The sequence below is a fragment of the Dipodomys merriami genome, unplaced genomic scaffold, assembly GCF_024711535.1.
Source record: "Dipodomys merriami isolate MVZ:Mamm:240054 unplaced genomic scaffold, mDipMer1.0.p SCAF_2, whole genome shotgun sequence".
In the NCBI taxonomy this organism is placed as follows: Eukaryota; Metazoa; Chordata; class Mammalia; order Rodentia; family Heteromyidae; genus Dipodomys; species Dipodomys merriami.
Genome location: NW_027203381.1, coordinates 60,507,375 through 60,533,896, shown reverse-complemented (window position 1 = coordinate 60,533,896; position 26,522 = coordinate 60,507,375). Strand labels below are relative to the sequence as shown.

General features: G+C 42.8%; 2 protein-coding genes and 5 non-coding genes across 11 annotated transcripts; 1 reads left to right on the top strand and 6 right to left on the bottom strand.

Moving 5' to 3' along the window:
- The first annotated feature begins 1,835 nt into the window (after window positions 1-1,835).
- On the top strand, window positions 1,836-19,214 carry Rfc4 (replication factor C subunit 4). Of its 3 annotated transcripts, none has more exons than XM_070029787.1 (11): window positions 1,836-1,900; window positions 3,864-4,004; window positions 5,937-6,015; window positions 8,720-8,799; window positions 12,859-12,978; window positions 16,542-16,685; window positions 17,039-17,159; window positions 17,599-17,724; window positions 18,669-18,749; window positions 18,832-18,948; window positions 19,036-19,214. In XM_070029787.1, the coding sequence occupies exons 2-11, from the start codon at window positions 3,874-3,876 to the stop codon at window positions 19,129-19,131; spliced, it is 1,095 nt and encodes a 364-aa protein (XP_069885888.1). In that variant the 5' UTR covers window positions 1,836-1,900; window positions 3,864-3,873; the 3' UTR covers window positions 19,132-19,214. The 3 variants fall into 3 exon arrangements, with proteins under 3 accessions (XP_069885888.1, XP_069885890.1, XP_069885889.1); XM_070029789.1 differs by having other exon boundaries at window positions 19,017-19,103; XM_070029788.1 differs by lacking the exon at window positions 1,836-1,900 and adding an exon at window positions 1,907-2,068.
- Window positions 19,207-25,352, bottom strand: Eif4a2 (eukaryotic translation initiation factor 4A2). 3 transcript variants are annotated; one of them, XR_011373529.1, is made up of 12 exons: window positions 25,262-25,352; window positions 24,390-24,435; window positions 24,166-24,298; window positions 23,737-23,876; window positions 22,828-22,996; window positions 22,629-22,738; window positions 22,273-22,416; window positions 21,854-21,991; window positions 21,531-21,620; window positions 21,229-21,308; window positions 20,697-20,803; window positions 19,207-19,971 (listed from the first exon to the last, which is right to left on the bottom strand). XR_011373529.1 is itself a non-coding variant. In XM_070029786.1 (11 exons), the coding sequence occupies exons 1-11, from the start codon at window positions 25,288-25,290 to the stop codon at window positions 19,827-19,829; spliced, it is 1,224 nt and encodes a 407-aa protein (XP_069885887.1). In that variant the 5' UTR covers window positions 25,291-25,352; the 3' UTR covers window positions 19,207-19,826. The 3 variants fall into 3 exon arrangements, 1 of the variants encoding a protein (XP_069885887.1); XR_011373530.1 differs by having other exon boundaries at window positions 19,873-19,971; window positions 20,693-20,803; XM_070029786.1 differs by lacking the exon at window positions 20,697-20,803.
- Window positions 21,367-21,507, bottom strand: LOC138832677 (small nucleolar RNA SNORA4). The gene has a single exon (XR_011373623.1). It is a non-coding gene; the product is annotated as a small nucleolar RNA SNORA4 (small nucleolar RNA).
- LOC138832666 (small nucleolar RNA SNORA63) lies at window positions 21,686-21,817 on the bottom strand. The gene has a single exon (XR_011373613.1). It is a non-coding gene; the product is annotated as a small nucleolar RNA SNORA63 (small nucleolar RNA).
- Window positions 22,057-22,234, bottom strand: LOC138832725 (small nucleolar RNA SNORA81). Its single transcript, XR_011373660.1, has one exon. It is a non-coding gene; the product is annotated as a small nucleolar RNA SNORA81 (small nucleolar RNA).
- On the bottom strand, window positions 22,462-22,588 carry LOC138832667 (small nucleolar RNA SNORA63). The gene has a single exon (XR_011373615.1). It is a non-coding gene; the product is annotated as a small nucleolar RNA SNORA63 (small nucleolar RNA).
- On the bottom strand, window positions 23,978-24,046 carry LOC138832728 (small nucleolar RNA SNORD2). The gene has a single exon (XR_011373663.1). It is a non-coding gene; the product is annotated as a small nucleolar RNA SNORD2 (small nucleolar RNA).
- Window positions 25,353-26,522: the final 1,170 nt, after the last annotated feature.

The window sequence follows — 26,522 nt, the reverse complement described above, 5'->3', positions numbered from 1 at the left end:
CTAATCGGGAGGCTGAGATCTGAGGATTGTGGTTCAAAGCCAGCCCAGGCAGGAAAGTCCGTGAAACTCTTATCTCCAATAAACCACCAGAAATCTGGAAGTGGCGCTGTAGCTCAAATGGCAGAGCGCTAGTCTTGAGCTGAAGAGCTGAGGGACAGCGCTCAGGCCCAGAGTTCAAGCCCCACAAACAATAACAACAACAAAAAACTAGTGTCCAGATGTGAGCCTCATATTATCCATTGACTGACTGGTCCAAGCCTCTGATAATCACAAAGTAGCAGAGAGCACCCTTAGTGAATCTAGTTAACTCCTTGATTAGTCAGTCCTAAAATGTAGTCTCCCAGATCCCTATTGCCTCTCTTTTTTTGTCGGTCCTGGGGATTGAACTCAGGGCCTGGGCTCTGTTGCTGAGCCTCTCTTTGCTCAAGGATAGCACTCTACCACTAGAGCCACAATGCCAATTGGGCTTTTTCTGTTTATGTGGTACTGAGGAATTGAACCCAGTGCTTCATGCATCTAGACAAGCACTCTATCACTAACCACTAAGCCACATTCCCAGTCTCACATATTTTCCTAATTTTTCTGTCTATAAAGCTACTTGTCAGTATCTTCTCATTTGTCTCCTGCTGTATCACCACGGTGCTTCAAACTTCACCAAACATTTGTTCCAAGACATGGAGCATTAACAATTAATGTCACACTCTGCATTTGTGCAGAGCAAATTGTAGTCATCCACTTAAGAGATGATCCAAACGTGATTATCAATCATTTTTGCTTTTTTGTTTTTTCCCTCAGAAGGGAGGTGGGGTTGAACTCAGGACGAGTTTGTTAGGCCGGTGCAATACTGATGAACCACATCTCTAGCCCTATTTTTTCATGTTATTTTTAAGATAGGCTCTTCCCTGCCCCCTCACCTGAGTTCGCTATATGCTTACTAAGAGCATCCCTGACATCCATCGTTGGAGCTACAGTCACCGGTCACCGCCTCCAACTTTCCTTCCGTGGAGACAAGAGTCTCGCCTGGGATGGCCTGGCTTCCCATCTTCTCAATCAGCCTCCACGTACATTGAGATGACAGGCGCGCCACCGCGCCCAGCTATGGGTTGAGTAGGGGGTCTGCCAGGCCGGGCCTCTAGCCGACGGATCCTCTCAACCTGGGCCTCCCAAGTGAGTAGGATTGCAGGCACCAGACCCTGGCGGCTGCCTCTTTTGCACTGGCGCTCCTTCAGCTGTCTGAATGGAACTTGGGAAAAAGAAGGTGTCCATAGTAGTACGGACGGTCCTCCCTCTCCCCGGCAGGCCAACACCTCCGAAGGCAGGCCTCGTGCCCCGCAGGGGTCAAGGAAAAGGCACCGATGCCTCCGCCCTGAAAGCACACTGCTAGCTTAGCAGCCGGGCGGGGCCGAGGCCGGCGAGGCGTCCGCTCAGGGAGGAGGGTCGGCTCCAAGGCCCCCGACCTCCGTCCTTTGGGGGGCGAAAACAGGCTGCCAGCCGAATCGAGTCGTTCCTGGTCGAAGAGTTCTCAGTGCTTACAGACGGGGTCCCCCAAACCTCGCGGAGGGCCAGGGCACCGGCCCGCCCGCCCCGCCGGCCTCGCCCGCCCCGCTCCACTCCCGCAGGGCGTCCTTGGCCCGCGGTGTCCAGCGGGGGCCGTGCGCGGAGACAGGAGCCCCGGCACCTCTTTAGGTGACGCCGGCGCCCGGTCTCCACGCACGGCGGGCCGCCCGGATCTCCTCGCAGGGTCACGCTAAGCTGCCCCACTGCAAGACGCACCGGGACAGCCCTGCCGGAAATGACGCACGGCGCGCCCGCGGCCCGCCGGAAGTGACGTTTTCCCGCCGTGCCCTGCGTCCGCTGTCGAGTGGCGCGAAACGCGGCTACCGAGGCGCCTGCGGGTACCGTAAGTACTCTAGGCCGGCTGTCCTCGGGTTGCGGGACCGAGCTGAGACTCCACCACCGCCCCTGCGGGTCCCCAACCCGGGACCTCAAGAGCGAGCTAGAGGCGGGCTCGCTGCAGTGGCTGGCGCCTCGGCGGCCCAGCGTGCGGCCGCCCCGCGCGGGAAGCCAGGTTTGCTGGGATCCAGGAGGAGAATGGGCCCCGGCCGTCGCCTTCCCAAACCCAGGGGTCCCCGTGAGGCCTCCCGCCCTCGCCGCGGCTCCAGCCCGGCCTCCCTCACACCCTACCCGAAGCTCGGGCCAAATGGCAGGCAGGGATGAAAAGATCCGTTGACGTTTACCACCTTAAACCATTTGTTTGCAATTATTATTACTACTATTGCTGTTGTGGTGGTTATTAACGGTTCTATTGAATATATGCACACGCCAAGCACAGAGGTCCGGGTGTGCTATCTTATTTAGTTCAATTGCCTCATGCTGTAGGCCTTAGCTCTTTTTTTTTTTTTTTTTTTTTTTTTTTTTTTGCAGAGGGGGAAAACTAGTCTCAAAAGTGGTAATTAATTCACTCACCCAACTATTGCACATCTACCAAGTAGTTGACATTGGTTTAGACTCTGGGGTGTATAATAGTAGGGGTGAGGAGAAAAGATTGTCACGAATGCTAGGGATGTTCAGACATGAGGCTTTGTGCATGTGTTTAACTCCTGAAAACATCCTGCACGCATGATTATCTAAATGTTACTGCTAATCACTGTGTTCTGTATAAATCTATGAGTTTTGCTTTTGTTTCTTTGCATAGTTTTGTTTTCTTCCATTGTTTGCTATTAGAAAAACAGCTGGTTTTTTTCTCTCTCTCTCACATATACACACAATCATGCACACAATCACATTCAAAATCTTAAGGTGGGCACTGGCTTTGCAAAGAAAATAGGCTCATGAACGGAGCTGGAGGCCCAAGGAAAGGTTCTCATATGTGGACCAAGCACTCCTACTTGTCTCCAGTTTCAGCGGCTGAGCTAGAGCTGGGCCTATGACTGGAATGGAAAAGACTAGAGAAAGACCTCTGTAGGACAGTAACATTTAGGGCTGGGAAGGTGGCCAGTGGTAGCGTGCTTGCCTTGCATGCATGAGGCCCTGGGTTCAACTCCTCAGCACCACATAAGCAAAAAGAAAAAAGCCGGAAGTGGCGCTGTGGCTCAAGTGGTAGAACGCTAGCCTTGAGCTGAAGAGCTGAGGGACAGCGCCCAGGCCCAGAGTTCAGGCCCCACGACCAGACCCAAAAAAAAAAAAAACCCCAAAAACCAAACATTTATTGATGGTTTTGGAACCCTTTAAGAATCTTTATGAGCCAGGTACCCAAGGCTTACATCTGTAATGAGGATTGCAAAAAGCCAACCAGGGCAGGAAAGCTCATGAAACTATGGCTCAAGTCGTAGAGTACTCCCCTTAAGCAAAAACGCTGGGGGCCAGGTACTAGACCCAGAGTGCAACCCCAGACCAAAAAAAAAAAACAACTTCCTGGCATGTGATTTATGTTTGTTCATAATTCCTTCCCTGGCCCCTAATACGTGCGTGCTCTAGGGCATCTTAGGTTGTGGAATGATGTCCTTCATTAAGTAATGGTGGATTTTTTTTTATTTTTATATTTTGGGGAGTTGGTCGTGGGGCTTGAACTCTGGGCTTGGGTGTTGTCCCTGTGCTCTTCAGCTCAAGGCGAGCGCTGTACCATTTGAGCCACAGCTCCATTTCCAGTTTTCGAGTGGTTTATTGGAGATTACAGTCTCACAGACTTTCCTGACCGCGCTGGCTTTGAACCTCAATCCTCAGATCTCAGCCTCCTGAGTAGCTAGGATTACAGGCATGAGCCACCTGTGCCCAGCTGTTGTGGATGTTTTTGTGTAAGGTTAATTGTGCTTTCCAGTAGAGCTTCTTAATGGTTTTAAAAAAAACTTTTTTTTTTTTAATAGGGAAGAAACCATGCAGGCATTTCTAAAAGGCACATCTATCAGTACTAAACCACCATTGACCAAAGACCGAGGAATAGCTGCCACTGCAGGAAGCAGTGGAGAAAACAAGAAAGTCAAACCTGTTCCATGGGTGGAAAAATAGTAAGAACAATGTTTTTTTTGCTGAAATAACCAATTCCCATTTCTGATCTTTTATTTTTTTAATGTAAGAGGGACTTATTATTTGCTTTATTTATATGCTATCCTTGAAAATCACCCAATTACTGAAATCCTAGAATCTTGGAATTGAAAGGTACCTTACAGAGACCTGATTTTCTTCCCTTATTTTGTAAATGAACTCAGTAACTGAAGCCTACAGTTTCAAAGATGTGAAAAAAAAGTTTCTGTAAGTTGAGTTTAGTGTAAGTAATGATCTGTTTCCTATTACTAAAAGGTGAAAATTCTTAGGTTTCATTTATTTTTACATTTTTACCAAAATGACATTTGAAGTAGCACTTTGGGATCAGCTAAACTATTACAAGTAATTGTAATAATCAGATATCATTGGATGGAAAAGTTAGTTATTAGAAAGGGTTTGCGGGCCCTCATGTTTTGTCTGGTACTACCAGTGCTTATTTAAAAATCTTAGGTTTGATTATTTAAGAAGAAAGGTTGGGGGGGCTGGGAAGGTGGCTCAGTGGTAGAGTGCTTGCCTTGCATGCATGAGGCCCTGGGTTTGATTCCTCAGCACCACAAAAGCAGGAAAAAAAAAAAGCCAGAAGTGGCACTGTGGCTCAAGTGGTAGAGCGCTAGCCTTGAGCTGAAGAGCTGAGGGACAGTGCCCAGGCCCAGAGTTCAGGCCCCACTACCGGACTGGAAAAAAAAAGAAAGGTTGGTCTCAGGTTTGGGAGTATAATTTTTGTCACTTATATTAAGTTACTAATGATGTACGATGAAAATTATATAATTGTGTTTCATACTGGTTAAGCTTAGTATTTTTCTACCTCAGTTTAGTGACTCTTTTAAGGTCTTTTAAGGTCTTTTTTGTTTTGGTATAAAAAATTTAGAATTGATATTAACTATGGTTTGGGGTTTGTTTGTTTTTCCTATTCTTTGTTTATTTTTGTGTGTGTGCCAGTACTGGGGCTCTTACTCTGGCATTTTGCTCAAAGCTGGTACTCTACCATTTGAGCCACACCTCCAAGTTCTGGCTTTGTTGGTGAATTGGAGTTATGAGTCATGGACTTTGCTCCTCAGACTGGCTTTAAACCAGGATCCTCAGATCTCAACCTTCTAAGTCACTAGAATTATAGATGTGAGCCACTGGTGCCCACTTAATATATATTAAGTATATACTAACAATCATTTCCTCTCATTAAATTATTAAATGTTTTTCTCTTATTAGCTGAGGTTCATCATTTTGTTAGTATATGATACTACTTGCTAAGAAAGTATTTACATAAGAAATAAACTTGCTTGGGCTGGGAAGGTGGCTCAGTGGTAGAGCGCTTGCCTTGCATGCATGAGGCCCTGGGTTCGATTCCTCAGCACCACATAAGCAAAAAGAAAAAAGCTGGAAGTGGCGCTGTGGCTCAAGTGGTAGAGCGCTAGCCTTGAGCTGAAGAGCTGAGGGACAGCGCCCAGGCCCAGAGTTCAGGCCTCACGACTGGACCCAAAAAAAAAGAAATAAACTTGCTTGGTTAGCAAGTGTTGCTAATGAAACTCTTGCACATTTTTTCTTGTTCAAGCAGTGTAGATGGGAAATAGTGTTTTATTCCGTCAGTTTAGATTTCCCTAAATACAAGTAAAGTTTCCATCTACTTGAATCATAAAACATGTTTTTCGTTCCATCAATATATAACAGTTGTTAATGATACTTTAGCAAAAGGAACATTTGAGACTTTTGTTTGTTGTTATTGTTGTTGTTGTTGTTTTTCCAGTCCTGGGCCTTGAACTCAGGGCCTGGACACTGTCCCTGAGCTTCTATTGCTCAAGGCTAGCACTGTACCACTTGAGCCACAGTGCCACTTCTGGCTTTTTCTGCTTATGTAGTACCATAGTATACTAAATAATCTTTCTCCCTTTCATTCCCAGTCGCCCAAAATGTGTGGATGAAGTTGCTTTCCAGGAAGAAGTAGTTGCAGTGCTGAAAAAGTCTTTAGAAGGAGCTGATGTGAGTAGCAGTGTTCAGTGCCATTTGGAGATTCATAATTTAAGTCTTTTATTCACCCTTTTCCTTTGTAATCTTCTATATATCCAATGAGTCCTTAATATTAGTTGTATAATTAGTTTAATAAATATTTAATGAGGAAGTGGCACTGTAGCTCAAGTGGTAGAGCGCTCGCCTTGAGCTGAAGAGCTGAGGGACAGCTCCCAGGCCCAGAGTTCAAGTCCCATGACCGACCCCAAAAAAAAATAATAATATTTAATGAGTCTTTAATCCTATGTGCCATTGTTAAATAGTATTAAAGATCAGTTAACAAGACAGATACTTTTATTCTGGTGAGGAGAGATAGACTAAACAAGTAAACCAAATAATAAATATGTATTATAAAGATGTTTTGAAAGTGTAATTGTTCACCTAACTTTAGGATTTCTTTTTAAAAGCATTAAGCTGGGTGCTGGTGGCTCATGCCTGTAATCCTAGCTACTCAGGAGGCTGAGATCTGAGGATCTCGGTTCAAAGCCAGCCCAGGCAGGAAAATCCATGAGACTGTAATCTCCAATAAACCATTAGAAAACTGGAAGTGGAGCTGTGGCTCAAGTGGTAGAGCACTCGCCTTGAGCTGAAGAGCACAGGGACAGCGCCCAAGCCCAGAGTTCAAGCTCCACGACTGACCAAAAAATAAATAAATAAAAGCATTGAACTTTTTAATTCTGCTTAAAACATGGTTATTCTCTGCTAGGATATATAGGATAAAAATATCCTTGAGTGGGCTGGGAAGGTGGCTCAATGGTAGAGTGCTTGCCTTGCAAGTATGAGGCCCTGGGTTCGATTCCTCAGCACCACATAAGCAGAAAAAATCAGAAGTGGCGCTGTGGCTCAAGTGGTTAGAGTGCTTGCCTTGAGCTGAAGAGCTGAGGGACAGCGCCCAGGCCCAGAGTTCAGGCCCACAACTGACAAAAAAAAAAATCCTTGAGTAACTTGTGTTTTCAATTATTAAGAGACAAAATAAACAAAACCCAGGTGAAGAAATACCAATTTTAATTGGTAATGTTGTATCCATGTTGTGTTTGTTTATGTATGTGTGTGCTGAGGTAGGATCTAGAGCATGCTAGGCAAACACTGTACCACTTAAGCTATGTCCCAGTCCTTCCAAGTGCTTTAAGTGTTCAGTAAGGTCAAAGTGGGACATGGCTTTTGCTTTATGCTCCAGATTTGCTTCCTTAAATCTGGCAGCTTTTAATTGGATATTCTTTCAGTTTGGGATTTTATTATCTTAATGTAATTACAATATATTCAGTATCCTTTATCCAAGAACCAAAGATTTTTGAATTTGAGATTTAGGAATATTTACTTTGTTAGCTCTCCATGGCTGTGACAAAACACGTCATTAGATAACATGAAAGGAGAAAAATTTATTTTCACTCTTTGTTTCAGAGGTTCTAATCCATGGTCACTTGGATGCTTTGGAGACCTTAAGGCATAGCAAAGCAGCTTGCCTGATGACAACCAGGAAATAAAAAAGGGAAAAGAGGGGAGCCAGTATCCCAATGTCCCCTTCAAAGGCACACCTTCAATGACCTAACTTCTTTCCAGTAGGCCCTGATTCCTAAAAGTATTGCCACTTCCCAGTAGTGCCATAGACTGGTGACCATGCCTTTAGCTTATAGGCCTTTGGAGCACATTTAGGGTCCAAATCCTAACATTTGTGTGTGTGTGTGTGTGTGTGTGTATGGTGAGCAAGCAAGCCAAATGAGAGTGCTAGGCACTGAGTTCAAACCCTGCTACTAATTATTTGTGTGTATATGTATGAATATGTATATGTGTGTATATATTTACATATAGAGGAAATTCCATTAATATCATGAGAAAAATGTGTTCAGAGTAAGTACTTATAGTATCACAGTCACACTAGTACTCAAAAAGTTCTGAGCTGGGCTGGGAAGGTGGTTCAATGGTAGAGTGCTTGCCTTATATGCATGAGGTCCTGGGTTCGATTTCCTCAGCACCACATAAGCAGAAAAAACGGGAAGTGGCGCTGTGGCTCAAGCGAGCAGAAGAGCTGAGGGACAACGCCCAGGCCCTGAGTTCAGGCCCCACAACTGACGAAAAAAAAAGTTTTGAGCCAGGCACCAATGGCTCACACTTGTAATCCTAGCTACTCAGAAGACTGAGATCTGAGGCTTGGAGTTCCAAGCCAGCCCAGGCAGCAAAGCTTGTGAGACTCTTATTTCCAATTAAGCCACAAAAAAGCTAGAAGTGGAGCTGTAGTTCAAGTGGTAGAGCATTAGTCTTGAGCAGGGAAAACAAAGCTCAGGGACAGTGTCCAGGCCCTGAGTTCAAGCCCCAGAACCAGAACAAAAAAATTTTTTTTCAGTTGTGGAGCATATTGGATTTAGATTTTGTATTGGCCTGTTCCATAGTGTGTGTTTGAAAAAAAGTTACAGTTACAAAACAGTTTAAAATCCTTTTCCTAACCAGTGTTTGTTTTGACTTAATCCTTCTTGTTAAGGAAGTTTCTATATCATTCCACACACAGTAGTTGTGCATCTCCCTCTGTTGTGCTGGTACTAAGGTTTGAAATCAACACCTTAAGTTCTCATTTGACATTTGGGCTTCTGGCCAACACTCTACCACTTGAGCCTCCAGTTCCCATTCCACAGATATTTGTGCCAGAATTCAATTTATAAAAATTTAAATTTAATTCCCACAGCTCCCTAATCTCTTATTTTATGGGCCACCTGGAACTGGTAAAACGTCTACTATTTTGGCAGCAGCTAGAGAACTGTTTGGGTAAGTTGAAATCCATTAATCTGTCAATTCACTTTTTATTTTTAAAGAACTCTGGGCCAGCCGGGCGCCAGTGGCGCATGCCTGTAATCCTAGCTACTCAGGAGGCTGAGATCTGAGGATCATGTTTCAAAGCCGACCCAGGCAGGAAAGTCCATGAGACTCTTATCTCCAATAAACCACTAGAAAACCGGAACTGGCGCTGTGGCTCAAGTGGTAGAGCACTCCCCTTAAGCTGAAGAGCTGAGGGACAGCGTCCAAGCCCAGAGTTCAAGCCCCATGACCGACAAAAAAAAAAAAAAAAAAAAAAACAACTCTGGGCCTAGGCACTGTCATTGAGCTCTTCAGCTGAAGGCAAGCTCTCTACCACTTGAGTCACAGCACCACTTACTAACCTGTCCTTTTAAAGACTTGACATGAAAAATCCCCAACACTTCAAAATAAAACACATAAAAGAAAAGGCTGAGGGGGCCACTCAGGATCCCAGTATCAGCTCCCAAGCCTGGGCTGAGGCCCTGGCCAGTCAGTGTAGGAACCTTCTCAATAAAATTGCTTCTTCGTAAACAAAAAAAAAGAGAAAGAAAGAAAGAAAAGGCTGAGGGCTGGGAATATGGCTTTATGATAGAATGCTTACCTAGCATGCACGAAGCCCTGGGTTCAGTTCCTCAGTACCACATAAACAGAGAAAGCCCAAAGTGTTGCTGTGGCTCAGGTGGTAGAATGCTAGCCTTGAGCGAAAGAATCTCAAGGACAGTGCCGAGGCTCTGAGTTCAGGCCCCAGGACTTGCAAAAAAGAAAAGAAAAGGAAAAGCTGCATATAGACCTTATGTGTTTTGTGTAATAGACAACAACTTTTATTCGGGTTTTTGATTATTCCCCCACTAAGACAGATTCAAACTGAGGCAACCTTAGCAGTGTACTCGTAATGAAACCATTAATGGTACTGTTATTTTATCCAGAGTAGGTCAATCCTCAATATATAATTCTTATATATTCTTTGTAAAAGGATAAAGCTTATAGCTAGTCATGCTGGTTCATGCCTATAATCTCAGCATTCTGGATAGTGAGGCAAGAGCTATATAATTCCATGCCAAATTTCGATACATTATAAGACCTTACCCCAAAAAAGAAAAGGGAAAAAAAATCCTTAAAGAACTAAACAACTGGGCTGGGAAGGTGGCTCAGTAGTAGAGCGCTTGCCTTGCATGCTCAAGGCCCTGGGTTCGATTCCTCAGCACCACATAAGCAAAAAAAAGCCGGAAGTGGTGCTGTGGCTCAAGTGGTAGAGCGCTAGCCTTGAGTTGAAGAGCTGAGGGACAGCGCCTAGGCCCAGAGTTCAGGCCCCACAACCGGACCCAAAAAAAAAGGGAGGGGGGAGAACTAAACAACAAAAAAATCTTACTTTTAATTCTAGGTTTCATATTATATATGTAGTTTCAAATAGAACATATTCGCAGAATTTCCTAATATTTATATCCATAGAATATTTAGAATATTTTCCTAATTAGGAAAAATTAAGCTGGACACCAATGGCTGACACCTCTAATCCTAGTCACTCAGGAGGCTGAAGTCAGGACTTTGGTTTGAAGCCACCTCAGGCAGGAAAGTCTGTGAGACTCTTATCTCCATTTGACCACCAGAAAACGAAGTGCTGCTGTGGCTCAAAGTGATAGAGCAGTAGCCTTGAGCCAAAAAGCTCAGGAATAGCACCCAGACCCTGAGTTCAAGCCTCATGACAAAAAATAAAGGGAAGAAAGGAATGATAAGAGAGGGAGGGAGAAAAGAAGGGAGGAAGGAGAAGTGTTAAATAGAAACAACTATCTTAGTTTTTGTTTGTTTTGGGGTTTTTTTTTGGTTGGTCGTGGGGCTTGAACTCTGGTCCTGGGCACTGTCCCTCAGGTCTTCAGCTCAAGGCTGGTGCTCTACCACTTGAGCCATAGCACCACTTCCGGCTTTTTCTGCTTATGTGGTCCTGAGGACTCGAACCCAGGGCCTCATGTATGCAAGGCAAGCACTCTACCACTGAGCCACCTTCCCAGCCCTATCTTGTTTTTTGTTGTTGTTTTTGCCAGTCATTGGGCTTGAACTCTGGATGTATGCTCTATCCCTGAGCCTCTCTGTGATCAAGGCTAGAGCTCTACCACTTGAGCCACAGTGCACTTCCAGCGTTTTCTGTGTATGTGGTGCTGAGGAATTGAACCCAGGGCTTCATTCATGCTAGGCAATCACTCTACCACTAAGCCACATTCCCAGCCCAAAACAACTATCTCGTGAAGTTTCTTTTTTTTAGGGATTGAGGTAGTTGAGGTTGGTGCTGCAATATTGAGCCCAGGGCCTCCCACGTGGGAAGCATTCATTGTATCATTGAACTATGGCCTCAGTTAGTAGGATTTTTTTTTATGTTATTTTGTTTTTAATTTTAAAAATACTCTGAAGAAAGAAGACTAGAGGAAAGTATTAAAACTGTTTAGGAAATTAATATTTCATTTTATTTTTCTACAGTGAATGTTACTTTTAGTGATTTATTGATCATGTTTTAGGGGGGGGCTGTATAGTTCAGTGATAAAAGTACATGTGCAAAGCCTGATTCCCCAGCATGCCCCCCCCCCCGAAAAAAAGAAAAAAAGGCCAAGCACTAGTGTCTCTCTAAGCCAGCCTGGGGAGGGAAACCCATGACACTTTTATCTCCAGTTGATCACCAAAAGGTCAGAAATGGAGCTGTGGCTCAAGTGGTAGAGTGCTAGCCTTGAGCAGAAAAGCTCAGGGACAGCATCTATGCCCTGAGTTCAAGCCCCAGGACTGTCACCAAAAAACAAAAATAAGAAAACCACACCACTGTTTAATTTTTTATCATTTTATCATTATAAAGGTTATAAACAGAGGGATTACAGTTACATAAGTCAGATAAACAGTACATTTCTTAGTTAATAGTTTTATTTCCAACATAGTATCTAGTGGGTTTCACCGTTGTATTGATTCACCCTTTGTCCCACCATTTCATTTCTTTTCTTTTCTTTTTTTTTTTTTTTTTTATTGTGAAAATACTAGAGGGGTTACAATTACATGGGCAAGATAATGAGTACATTTCTTTTTTTGGGGGTGGGGAGGGTCGGTCGTGGGGCCTGAACTCTGGGCCTGGGTGTTGTCCCTCAGCTCTTCAGCTCAAGGCTAGCGCTCTACCACTTGAGCCACAGTGCCACTTCTGGCTTTTTTCTTTTTGCTTCTGTGGTGCTAAGGAATCAAACCCAGGGCCTCAGGCATGCAAGGCAAGCGCTCTACCACTGAGCCACCTTCCCAGCCCCATGAGTACATTTCTTATCAAGCATTGTAGCCTCCTCCTTTGTTTGCCCTTCCTATCCCTTCCCATCCTCCCCCTCCCACCCACCCAATTGTCCCACCATTTCTGTATGCATCTTGGGAAGTAGGGAAGTCAAGAGGGAAAAACTAGGAGGGAATGACATTGTTCAGAAGAGAATGTACTCATTACCTGACTTGTATAACTGTAACCCCTTTGTACATCACCTTCACAATAAAAATTTTAAAATAAAAAGTACATTTCTTTTTGGATGGTAACCCCTCCAACTTCCTCCAGTCTCCGCCTATAAGTTATATAGTTCATTTTCACCATAGTATCTATTGAGTACCACTGCTGTATTTCTTCACCCTTTGTTCCTCCATTTCTCTCTTACCCTCCCAAAGACAGATAAACCAACAAATAAGACAAAGAAAACAAAACAAAAATAACAAAGAATCATGTTTTAATATACTAATTTTCTTTATAGCAAGCTGCCTTCTAGAAACACTCAAAATGTGCTAAGTTGTAACATATTTAACATTACTTCAATGTCTAATGTTAAATATATATTACAGTAGTTTTGTTAACATGACAAGGTATTTATTATACAAAAGTTTGACATATATATTTACACTTTTTCATTAATGAAAAATGCCAAAATATTACCATGTACCATGTAAAGTGTATAACATGTTAAGTGTATTCAAGTTATGCCTGGGTTACTTGTGTGCTGTGTGGTTTCATATATCTTTTTCATTTTTAAATAGTCCTGAACTGTTTCGATTAAGAGTTCTTGAGTTAAATGCATCTGATGAACGTGGAATACAAGTAGTACGAGAGAAAGTGAAAACTTTTGCTCAATTAACTGTGTCAGGAAGTCGTTCAGAGTAAGTAAACCTTACTTTTCCATAATGTTGGTCATTATCTTTGTTTTAAATAAAGGCTGTAAATTGACTATATCCTCTGAAAAGTTAAAAGTGTTAGAAAGTTCATCCCTAAATTCACAGGAATGGTATTTGGAGGTGAGACCTTGGAAGATAACTAGAAATCATGAGGGTAGAGCCCTCTAGTGGCCTTATTAAGTCATTATCAGGCTTGCTCTGTCTTTCCAGATGATGCTATCTGCTATGTCCTAAGTATGCCCTCAGCATATACAACCCTTCATTTTGGCTTCTTGGGGGTAGTTAATTGGAGATAAGAGTCTCACAGACTTAACTGCCTGAGCTGGTTTCAAATCTCAATCCTCAGCTTTCAGCCTCCTAAGGCCAGGATTACATGCATGAGCCACCAGTGCCTAGCTCAATTCCTTTTTTATGCTGGATCATACTTACATCTAAATTACAGATATGTTGAAATGACCATTTGATTGTATATAATAGTTTCAAGTTAGTAAGTTTTCAAGGGTATTTAATAAATTGGTGGTATGCATGTAATTTTTTGGAGATAAAAGTCTTACAAGCTGGGCTGGGAAGGTGGCTCAGTGGTAGAGCGCTTGCCTTGCATGCATGAGGCCTTGGGTTCGATTCCTCAGCACCACATAAGCAGAAAAAAAACGCTGGAAGTGGCACTGTGGCTCAAGTGGTAGAGCACTAGCCTTGAGCTGAAGAGCTGAGGGACAGCGCCCAGGCCCAGAGTTCAGGCCCCACGACCAGACCCAAAAAAAAAAGTCTTACAAGCTGTGCATAATGGTGCACACCCATAATCCTAGCTACTCAGGATCACTATTCAAAGCTAGCCCAGGCAGGAAGTCCATGAGACTTACTTCTAATTAACCACCAGAAAATTGGAAGTGGCTGTGACTCAAAGTGGTTGATTACTACTAGCCTTGAGTAAAAGAGCTCAGGGACATTGCTCAGGGGCTGAGGTCAAACCCTATGACCAACAAAACGAAAAACAAAAGAGTAGAATCTCACAGACATTCTTGTCCAGGCTGACTTCAAAATGTGATACTCAGATCTCAGCTGCCTGAGAAGCTAGGGTAACTGATATGAACCATCAGTGCCCAGTCTCTCAAGTATCTTAAGTTATAGCGTATATTTTATAGTTTGGATCCAAACTTAGATAATTTTAGAGTGAAAAATAGTATTACTAGGACTGAGAATATAGCTTAGTGGTAGAGCACTTCAAGCCCCAGGACTGGCAAAAAGTAAATAAATAATATTAATAACTAAACAATAAAATATTTAAATAATTTTTAAATAATTAAAACAAGAGGGCTGGGAAGGTGGCTCAGTGGTAGAGCGCTTGCCTTGCATGCATGAGGCCCTGGGTTCGATTCCTCAGCACCACATAAGCAAAAAGAAAAAAGCCGGAAGTGGCGCTGTGGCTCAAGTGGTAGAGCGCTAGCCTTGAGCTGAAGAGCTGAGGGACAGCGCCCAGGCCCAGAGTTCAGGCCCCCTCCCCCCCCAAAAAAAAAATAATTAAAACAAGATTGTCTTCCCTAAAGGTAATAGGAATTTAGTCAATTACATTCCTTAAGTGGCAGAGCTCTAAGATTAAAATTTTGATATCTGAACATATATTTAAATTTTACAACTGAGAACACTTCAAAATTTATTGAATGTGAAGAACTGTCATTTCCACATGTTAACTGTATTAGCCAATTGTATTTCTTCTGAAAACTGTTTGGTTCAATTGCCTGTTTATTAATTGGATTGCGTTTTCACTTTTTGAACTCTGTATATGCTGGATATTAGTCCTCTATGTTGCATAATTGGAAAGATTTCCTCCCATTCTGTGTTTATTTTGCTTTGCAGAAACTAATGTCCCATTTGTTAAGGGCAACTGGAGTTGTATTTACCTGTGCCTATTATCTTCCAGGGTCTTACTACATTTTTCCTTTAATAGATTTAAATTTTTCAGTCTTTGAGTTCTTTGATCCACCTGGAATTGATTTTTGTATGAATGAGAAATAGAAGTTCAGTTTCAGTGACATGTCCACCTTGAATTGATTCTGTACTCACAACTTCTATAGCACCCTGTTTCCTCCTATGTAAAATAAAGATTGGGATAAAAGACCACTTGATCTACCCAGGCATGGTGGTGCATACCCATAATTGCATATTTAGGAGACAGAATAATTTGAGAGTTGGTGGTTAACAAAAGCCATGCATTACATGATTCATGATTTATACAATTAGAATGGGTAAACCTAGAGACAGGAAGGAGGTGACTGCCTAGGCTGGGAGATGTGGGGGAAAGAGTAATTCCTAACAGGCATAGGGTTTCTTTTTAAGGTAATAAAACAGTTCTAAAATTAGCCTGGAATGATGGTTGCACAATTCTTGAATATGTAGTTCCCCCTCTCTACCTTATATGCTCTTTTACTTTCTGTGATGTTAACACCCATAGTTATCTAAGGTGTAAAAATATTAAAAATTCTATCAGTCTTAGTTTTTCAATTAATATCATTCAGAGTATGATGAAATCTCTTTTCCCATCTGGGACAAATGATTCATTTGTCTCTTAGTAGCTGTCTCTGTTACCAAATCAGCTGTCAGTATTTCATGGTTTGTATTCTAAATAACCATTTTATTTTGTAATAGCCCCAAAGCACAAGATTAATGAGTTGGCAATTTTATTTTTATTTTTTTTGTCAGTTGTGGGGCTTGAATTCGACCTGGGCACTGTCCATCAGCTTTTCAGCTCAAGGCTAATGCTCTACCACTTGAGCCACACCACCACTTCTGGTTTTCTGGTTGTTAATTGGAGATAAAAGTCTCATGGATTATCCTGCCTGGGCTGGCTCAGATCCTGCCTGGGATCCTCAGATCTCAGCCTCCTGAGTAGCTAGCTAGGGTCATAGATGTGAGCCACCTGCGCCTGCCTGACTTGGCAATTTTATTACTACATATTACTGTGATTCAATTTTTTTAGGTTATTGCTAATCTTACTGTGCCTAATTTGTTTTTGTTTTGTTTTGTTGGTCGTGGGCCTGAACTCGGCCTGGGCACTGTCCCTCAGCTCTTCAGCTGTAGACTAGCGCTCTACCACTTGAGCCTCAGCCCTACTTGTGGCTTTTTCTGCTTATGTGGTGCTGAGGAATGGAACCCAGGGCCTCATGCATGCAAGGCAAGCACTCTACCACTGAGCCACCTTCCCAGCTCCTATAAGTTAAATTTAAGTATATCTAACAGGAAAATCTTGTATGTATATATACATACATATTCATGTGTATGTATAACCCAGTTGCTTCATCTATAACTATGTAAGTATATTGTATATTTGTGTGTGTGTGTGTGTGCGCGCGCACGTGTGCGCATATACACTTCCACTTCAAGCATCCTCTAATGTTCTTGGAACATTTCTCTACAGAATGTAAGTGGAGACTACTGAAAATATATTTTGTTGTACACCATAAGTAGGTAAATTGCATTGTGTATTTTATCTCAGCAAAGCTGTTAGTGAACACTATGTATTAATCTTCAGCTCCTTTGTTTCTCTGCATTAGTGGGAAACCATGTCCTCCTTTTAAGATTGTAATTTTGGATGAAGCAGATTCTATGACCTCAGCTGCTCAAGCAGCTTTAAGGCGTACCATGGAGAAAGAGTCCAAAACAACCCGATTCTGTCTCATCTGTAACTATGTCAGTCGGTATGTATATTGCTTTAAAGATAGTAGATGCTAGGCAGCCTTCTTTGTAGTTGTTCTTGAGAGGGTCTCAGCTATGTGTCCTAGGCTGACATAGAAATTATAACCTTCCTACTTCAGCCTTCTTAGCGCTAAATTACAACTAAATTACAAGCGTGTGCTTGCTACATCTGGTTTTTAAAATTAGCACATAATTGTATATATTCATGGGGTACCATGCAACATTTTTACATATGTATAATAATCAGATCAGAATAACTGACACATCACCTCACTCACTTGTTTTAAAAACATTCAGAAATTCCACCATCAGATGTTGACTTAGACACCAATATGTTTTGCCCATTTTTTTTCAGAATTATTGAACCCTTGACCTCTAGATGTTCAAAATTCCGCTTCAAACCTCTGTCAGACAAAATTCAACAGCAGCGATTACTAGAAATTGCTGAGAAGGAAAATGTCAAAATTAGCAGTGAGGTAATTGTTAGTTATTGGTTACTGTAATTAATTCCTTCCTTTAGTGGATGCACATGAGGTCCTGAAAATATTAAATATGTATTACTTACTCTGTTCTTAAGGCAATTTTCAGCCAGTCTCTGCATAATGACAAGTTTTTAGTACCTAATAATTCTTTCAATATTATATAGCCCTTTATTACAACAGAACTTTAAACATTAATTTTCTTTGTTTACTTTATATGACCCAGAAAACATAATGAACTTTTTATCTCTGCCAACTTCTTACAAAAGCAAAATATTGCTATCCTTCCATTTGGACAGTGCTATCTCCATGAAATTCTGCTTTTATAGAATTGATTCTCCCCCAAACAAATGTTGTTTGTCCACTAACACTGATTTTTGTTTAAAAGTTTTAATTCACCCTTTCAAGTTTAAAAAATAACTCTTTCCCTCTTCAGGAAATAGCTTATCTTGTTAAAATATCAGAAGGAGACTTAAGGAAAGCTATTACATTTCTTCAAAGTGCTACTCGATTAACAGGTGGAAATGAGGTCGTGGAAAAAGTGATCACCGACATTGCTGGGGTAAGAGTATTATTACTTTGAAATTCTAGTTGGACTTCTTTGCCTTATAGAAAAATTCAAACCAACAAAGCCTAACAAGTCTAATAAGAGAATAATTACAAAAATTAGCTGGGCACCAGTGGCTAATGCAAGTAATCCTAGCTACTCAAGAGGCTTCGATCTGAGGATCCCGGTTCAAAGCCAGCCTGGAAGGAAAGTCTGTGATATGCCAATAAAAACACTTAGAAAACTGGAAGTGGCACTGTGACTTAAGTGGTAAATGCTTGTAGCACCCAAGGCCCAGAGTTCAAACCCCAAGACCAAAAAAAAAAAAAAATTTTAATCTTGATAATCCCAGTTACCATCTTGTTCCATCTCAGGGACAAGGAACAGCTTTTGCCAGATTTCTTAACTCCACCTGGGGCTGCAACCTTCACTTTCAGTTCACTTTCTACTGTGGCCAGAAGTGTGCCTGCCACACCTTCAACCAGACTCTGACCCAAAACTGGAAGCAGGGTCCCTATGCTCTGCTCTCTAGATCACTTGTCAGTTCTTTAAAAATAAGTTGGGGTGGGGCTGGGAAGGTGGCTCACTGGTAGAGCGCTTGCCTTGTATGCATGAGGCCCTGGGTTCAATTCCTCAGCACCACATAAGCAAAAAGAAAAAAGCCAGAAGTGGCGCTCTGGCTCAAGTGGTTGAGCACTAGCCTTGAGCTGAAGAGCTGAGGGACAGTGCCCAGGCCCAGAGTTCAGGCCCACGACTGGACCCAAAAAAAAATAAATAAGTTGGGGTAGGGCCACTAAACCTTTCTGTAGTTGCTCAGAACTTTAATCATGAGGTGCAAATGATCTGCACTAGAAAGCCTTGTTTTAGGAAAATGGCAAGCCCAATGTAGGCTCCTACTTTTCCATATTCCTACTCTACAAAGGGATTCATAGAATGTTCTCCAACACTTAAATTTGTAGGTAATACCAGCTGAAACCATCAATGGAATAGTTGCTGCATGTCAGAGTGGGTCTTTTGATAAACTAGAAGCTGTGATAAAGGTAATTATTTTACATTCGTATCTGCTTTGTAAACTTTTTGTAATTAAAATCATACCAAAATCTCTCAACTTTATTTTATCAGGACTTAATAGATGATGGCCATGCAGCAACCCAACTTGTGAATCAACTTCATGATGTAATTGTAGAGAATGACAACCTTTCTGATAAACAAAAATCTATTATTACAGAAAAACTTGCTGTGAGTATGCATATTACTACTTCAGTAATCTTTACCATATTTCCTTGTGACTACATCAGTAACTTTAGTAATCTTATTTCCTTATAGGATGTGGATAAATGCTTAGCAGATGGTGCTGATGAACACCTGCAGCTCATCAGCCTTTGTGCAACTCTGATGCAACAACTGACTCAGAATTGCTGAGTTGGCGCTAGTCACCTGGTTTAGAAAACCCCCCTTTGTACAACTGCTCAAAACGCAAATAAAATGAAAGCTTCATTTTTAAAGTGAATATACAATTTATTTAACATTCAAACTTCATTAAGACATGTGCAATATGGCAATTTTACTGGGAGTTTAACCCTACCTAGGATATGATTGCTTGCTGGGGTTTAGCAACAGGGTCCATTTCACACTTAGCACTAATTGAATAAATACAATACCAAACAAACTGCATTCAAATGCTTTCTAAAAAAATCAAATTTTAAAGGCCTTTCTATTCAGGCTGAGAAACACAGTAAAGGCAGATATGCTAGTTTAACATAATTGGCCGATTTTATACAGCACTTATATCTTTTAGTCCACAAGTATATTATTAAGTGATAGAGAACATCTAATACAACCATTTCTACATAACTAGGAAATAAATTTCTAAGAAAGAAAGATTTTACAGACCCCATCTTTTATACCCACCCCAACAGTCTAACTCTAAAGAGGATGAAGCCAAGGACTTTCCTCACAGAGCTTACGACTAATGTCGCTTTGCTATCAAAATCTGTATTTCTGATCCGTAATGAGCATTGAGACAAGATTCAAATATTCCCAAAGAAGCACAATGCACGTTGTGGTCGCCTATTCAGCAACAGCGAGCACTGCATTCAAAACTCTCATCCCAGGAATTAAATAAGGTCAGCCACATTCATGGGCATCTCCTCCACTGTAGTATTGTAGAAAGTCTCAATGTCACGAAGAATCCTCTTGTCTTCTTCAGTAACAAAGTTTATAGCCACACCTTTCCTCCCAAATCGACCCCCTCTGCCAATTCTGTATAAGAGAAAGAAAAGGGCAATCAGAAGAACACTACTTCTCAAATGCTTTATGAACTTATTGAACATGATGATCCACTTGTTAACCATCAGCTGCTGTTTACTTATCAAGGTTATAGATCGTGCTTCTAATTGGAGCATTAGCTGCTAAAATCAATACATGGAGGAAAAAAAATCTTCCTTTGCAGTTAGTGCCAAAAGGATTCAAGGCTTGTCTGGCTGCAAAAATGAGATTTTATCAGGCGCCTTGAGCATTAATTATAATAAAGCAGATGGCAGTATTGTGTTTGGGGTAGTGAAATTAAAGCCCATACCAAAGTGGGCCAGCCAAGAGCAGTAGTCAGCCTGGGACAGATGTAAACACCAGGGATAAAAGAGAACAGTTATGTAATCCACTCGACGCACTTCTGGAACTGTAAACTGTAAATACAAAATGCTGTAGGTTAACTATTTTCTAAAACCTAACAACTTTTCCAGTGGGAAAACAAATTTGGCAGGGTAAACCCAAACTCATCACTGCTTTTTTTGTTCAGTTTCACACGTTGTATACTCAATTACTCAAAACGTGTTACCTCCAAAACAGCTCTCTACCTTCCTACAGAAACCAGACAATACAAACCACCTAATGCTCCCTAAGAAATGCTAACATACAAAATGCCTTGGCTGGAACAACTTAAAATATCAAATAATCATGACAAAAGAAAAACAAATATAAATACCGACTCGCTCTTTATTCAAACAGTGTGCTGTTTCGCTTATGAATCCACGTCCTAAATTACGTCAACGCCGTTTCTGAGTGCCATCTCGTCATCAACTGGTGCTATCGACTCCTGTATTTTTTAAAAAGTCTTTTTTTACATCATATAACAAAGTACAATTCAATTTATTTAGGGATAAAGCCACTATAACTAAACCAGGGATCACTCAAAATGCTACCAGCAACACCAAGAAAATCCCAACTATAGAAATCACCAAGAAAAAGCACATGGACACAAGATCACTAAAAGTTCAAACAAAACACCAAGAGATCTAAAGCAACCTATTCTGTGTATAATCAATCTGACCAACATTTACATGTTTTCCCACACTGCTCTGAGCAGTCTTCCCAAGGACAACTTTAGGTACATCTCACTAAAATTACTGTCCTACTAATCTATCCCTGATTTGATGTCACCTGTCATACAAATCATAGTAGGAAACCAACAAATGAATTTATTTCACCAATTCAAATAGGTTTAAGATGCTGTCTTCTCACCTGTGAATATAGTTTTCACGATTGGTAGGCAGGTCATAGTTTATAACCAAAGACACTTGTTGCACATCAATTCCACGAGCCTGAAATACAACAGTGCATGTTAAATGTTATAATCTGAATTCAGAAAAATTGAGATGTAATGTAGGCCACAAAATTAGTAATGAACTATATTAAATGGTATAGCCCATTGTGGAGTATGTGGTCAAATTATTTTCCCAAATAGCCTAAGTTGGTAAAGGTTATTAAAGAAAACCTTTCCCCAAAATTAGCTTTTGGTATACTGTAAGTTAAGTCAAACTTACCAACAAGTCAGTAGTGATCAAAACACGGCTTGACCCTGAACGGAATTCCCTCATGATAACATCTCTCTCCTTCTGATCCATATCACCATGCTGCAAGAAAATGAGCAAATCTTAAATCAAGAATTACCAGCCAGGTCAACACTGAATTTTCACAAATGTATGAGACCAAGCGTCCCTGGCTGCTACAGAGGTATAGCAGACAGGTATAGTTAAGAAACAACCTTAATTTAAGCAGGGGGAACGACAACACAGCACTTAGCAGCTATATTGTAGTCTAAATCCTGCTGTAACAAACATTAACACTCAATTAGAACACCTCTTACCAGAGCAGAAACTGTAAAGTCCCTGGCATGCATTTTCTCGGTGAGCCAGTCTACTTTGCGCCTTGTATTGAGGAAAATAACAGCCTGTGTGATAGTCAGTGTCTCATACAAGTCACAAAGTGTGTCCAACTTCCATTCCTTAAATATTTCAAAGAAAAGATGCATTTAGTTCCCAACTCTCTACTAGAAGTTTATTTCTATCAGCGTATTGCACCAAATCTTAAGACAAAGGACACTGGACATTAAGAAAGAGGTCCACCCCAGTCTTTAGGATCTAGTGCAGTTACTTTTCTTCTTGTGTGTACTCTGCTAGCATTATTACAGAAACCAAGACAGGATCCTAGTTTCTGCAATTTTAGCACAGTGCTTATACAAGAAGTAAACAAAGTAAACATTATTGAACACTAAAGACAAATTACCTCTCTCTCAACATTTATATAAAACTGCTTGATTCCTTCAAGGGTCAATTCTTCCTTCTTCACCAAGATTCGAATCGGATCTCTCATGAATTTTTTGGTCACTTCCAACACATCAGTTGGCATTGTGGCAGAGAGCAACACGACCTTAAAAAAATGTAATTCAAGTAAACAGAACTTTCACAGTAATTAATGTTTGAGACCAAGCGTCTCTGTCTTAGTATGGAATAAAGCTAGACAGAGATAGTAATGTATCATATGCTTTAAGCAGGGGGAACGACAATAGAACACTTCAGTTATATTGTAACTGTGCCTGCATTAATCCAAGCCTCAACTTTGAGGACAAAATAAATGCTTACCTGAATACTTGTATTTAATTTCTGGAAAATCTCATAGATTTGATCCTTGAACCCTCGGCTCAACATTTCATCAGCTTCATCCAAAACAAACATTTTGATCCATTTTGGAGCTGTTAAAAAAGCCATTCAGAATTTCAAAACTCCCTAATGTAACTATTGCCAACAGTACAAAACTATACTCTTTAAGAACACTACTTACAAAGGTATCGTCTGTTCAACATGTCAAACACTCTCCCTGGTGTACCAACAACAATATGTGGTGCTTCAGCCTGCAGCTTTTGCATTTCATTTCGAACATTGGTTCCACCAATGCAGGCATGACAAGTTGCTCCCATATAATCTCCAAGTGCGAGAATTACCTTTTGGATCTAAAGGCCAAAAACCATAATTATTCCATTGTAGAATTATGAACTTTGAAGACTTATTTCCAAGGCATAATGGCAAATACTTGGTCTGCCAACAGCTTCTATGCATGCACAGCATAAAACTACTTCCAAGTCTAATCACGACTGTTCTAATTCCCTTAATTTCTTGACTGTTTCAAACGTGGGATCTTGTTATCCCAGACATCAGCTATACAATTAGTTTCCTACATTATTCACTGTGCAGGAAAGTGTAATACTGAAACATGATCTTCAATTACAGCTGGGGAAAATATTGGCCAAATTTTGTCTCAGGGTAGGTACTATTACCCTGTCTTATAATCTTGGATTTTAATAAAGGTTATGGCTTTATTGAAAATTTTACTGAAGAGCCAATTATGTCATTAAGCTTCAAAAACATCGCATGCAACAGATGCATCACAAACTACTGAGACAGTCAAATGGTAACATGTCACTGCAGTTTTCATGTTGCACAACTGGATTCAACTACAAAAAATGGCTATACATCTAGTCCACTGTTAACAGAAAACTTTGCATTCTCGTCCTGTTTACTACTATAAACAGTACCTACACACCCACCTCCTGCTTAACTTTGAACTCCCTGCATGCATGGATAATAAAGGATGGCTGATAGGACAATTTGTACTGTCTTAAAATTATTCAGTTGTGAAACCTGAAACCTATGCAACACGCAAGCAGTTTTTTTTGAACTACACTATCAATACCTGTTGAGCCAGTTCTCTGGTGGGGGCCAATACTAGTGCTTGGGTCTCCTTGAACTCAATCTCCAACTGTTGCAGGATGGAAATAGCAAATGTGGCTGTCTTGCCAGTACCTGACTGAGCTTGAGCAATCACATCATACCCTAAAAAAAGTAGGATACACATTTACCGATCCCACAGCAAAATTGTCACTTCTACCACACACCATGTATTCCAGTTGGAACATGATTATGCCCAAACAATCAAGTGATCAGCAGTGAGTATTTTCTTCATTTCAGGTCAGTCCCGAAAGATGATTGCCATCATTTCACTTTAAGGAATACAAATAGGTGCTAGCAGTCCCCCAAAGGTTACTTTCCCTTTTATGGGCCACCTCAATGCTGAACAGTGAATTCGTTTTAGTAAATAAAGGTCAACACTTTTTTCTTTTACCTTTAATGCAAGGGATAATAGCTCTCTGTTGAATAGCTGAAGGCTTCTCAAAACCATAAGCATAGATGCCCCGTAGAAGAGACTCCTTTAAATTCATATCATCAAAGTTATCAACAATCTCATTCCAGTTGCTCTGTAAGAATAGTACCAGTAAATAAGATGGAAAACTAATGCGGCACCTTTTCTTGGGCTAACAAAATCCACATCCATTGCTTATTGCTTACCTCGATGACACCATCGGGGTCCATTCCCTCTGGGCCGCCATGTTCTCTGCAGACAAAAACAGTAAGAGTGAGACAATACAGCCCTCGGCCACGAGTTGTGACCTTTTTTTTTTTTTTACAATCCTTGGGTCATCACCCTCCCAGAACGCGTTGACTACCTCCAAAGCCAAACGAAGCTGGTTCCGGGGGAGGTATCCAGGTTCCCTTCCCCACTGGGAAGGCCTCTGGAGAGCAGGCCCCAGGACCAGCCCCTTCCCCAGCTCGGAGAGCTCGGGCCCTCCCGTCCAGGGGAACGGAGCGTCTCGCGAGAGCTCCGCGCGCCGAGCTCCGCCCCTAACTCTGCGCAAGCCCCGGTGATTGACGCGGACCGAGAGGCCTTGGCGAGGGGCTACGCCAACGGTTCGTCGGCTCCCCGGTGTCCGGCCCGGTCCCCACCGCCCACCGGCTGGGGCGTGGGGGGGGGCAACCGCGACCACCCCATCCTCTCATCAAAAGAGACCCAGGCCCCCTCCTCGCGTGGCAGGCCGTCAGGCTGACTCGGGGCCCCGGTAACGCAGTGCCTAACGCAGACTGCGCCACGGCTCCCACCAGCGTGTCCCGTCCGGCACGGGGAGCGCGGCCGGGCAGGGCTGTAGTAACACGTCCCGGAGGAAGAGAGCAGCCTCCAGGCCCTCCATCTGTCCCCCTGCAATCCCGGGCCCTGCCCATCACGGAAGGCTCTGGAAGGGCACAAGGGGGAGGGGGGGGGGCTCTACCGTGAGAAAAATAAAAAACACCCAGTACCTAATTCCGTGCCACCCATTCCGTGGTCGGAGGGGGGGGGGACATGCCCTCCACGAGGGGGTCCCGAGTACCGCCAGACCGCGCCGTACCTGTTATAGTCCGCAGAACCACCAGACATGATCCGAAGGACGCCTCCGAGCCCGACTGGAAAGACAGCCGCACCGCGCCACCCGTTTTTTATAGGCTCGCGGCCGGAACCCGTTTCTCGCGGAGGAATCTCTCCTCGCTCGGCGGTTGACCGCCAGCATTACCACCCTGGGGTTCCTTCTCTCACGTCCCATCCTCAGAGGCTCGATGAGAAAAAAAAAACCCCAAATGTCCATGGGATTCCCCGATCTGATAGCATGGGTTGGAGATCCCAGGATTGGGAGGGGGGGGCTGGGAACTCTTTGCTAGCGGAAGGATATCGCAGTGATGAGAACGGAACTCCGCTCTCGCCGCCCGCCCTGCTCCTACGGGGTTTCCGCGTCCGTGACGCAGAGGCGGGCCGGGCTCCCGGGGCCGCAGTGGGCGGCGTGTGTGCGTGCTTGCGTGCGTGCGTGCGTGCGTGCGGGCCCGAGGCGCGGCCCGCTGGGGGCCGCCGCCGCCGCCGCCCCTGCAGCCCCAGGGGCACCGCGGGGTAGGGGCTCCGCTTGAGTCTGGCTGCGGGGCGGCGGTCCGCGGTTTGCGCAGACCGTGATGAACCGCCTGACGTTTACCCCAACCATGCACATAATCTCAGATTTCCAGTGCGTGAACCTCCTCTGCTGGGGAGAATAACTAAGTCCATCATGTCGGGCCCGGCAGGTCTCCGAATCTCCAGTTCGCGGGGCGAGGGCGCGGGGCCCGGGGGGGGGGGGGGGGGGCGTAACACCAGTGTCATTGGCCGATGGCCCTGCACTGGCAACTTCATTCTCATGTGCTCCTTGTCTGCTCCCGCAGCAAAACAAGGCGAGTGATTTTCACGCAGCAGCTGCGAGGAATGCCCGCTTAACATCATTATCAACCTGGCAAGTGGGTAAAGGCTAAGGATCGGCCTTTTTCTTTGTGAGGCCGGAATGTAAATGGGTGTTTATGGAGGGGGCTGATCACCCAGCGCTACTTTGGGACTGGACAGGTTTTAATTCCCGTCTAAATTAGTCTTTTAAAAATAATAATAATTGATAAGAGATTGCTTTTAATTGGCCTGTTGGTGTTTTGAAATCCGGAGCAACACAGTTCTTCCTGCTTCAATGAACTATCTGGCTCCTTAAGCTCAGAGAGTTTACAGGCCGCTGGCTAAAAATAAAAAGACAATATATTTAAAACATTGAATTTTAAAACAACCCTACTCAAGAAGCAAGATAGCATCAGGAACACTCAAAACATTTC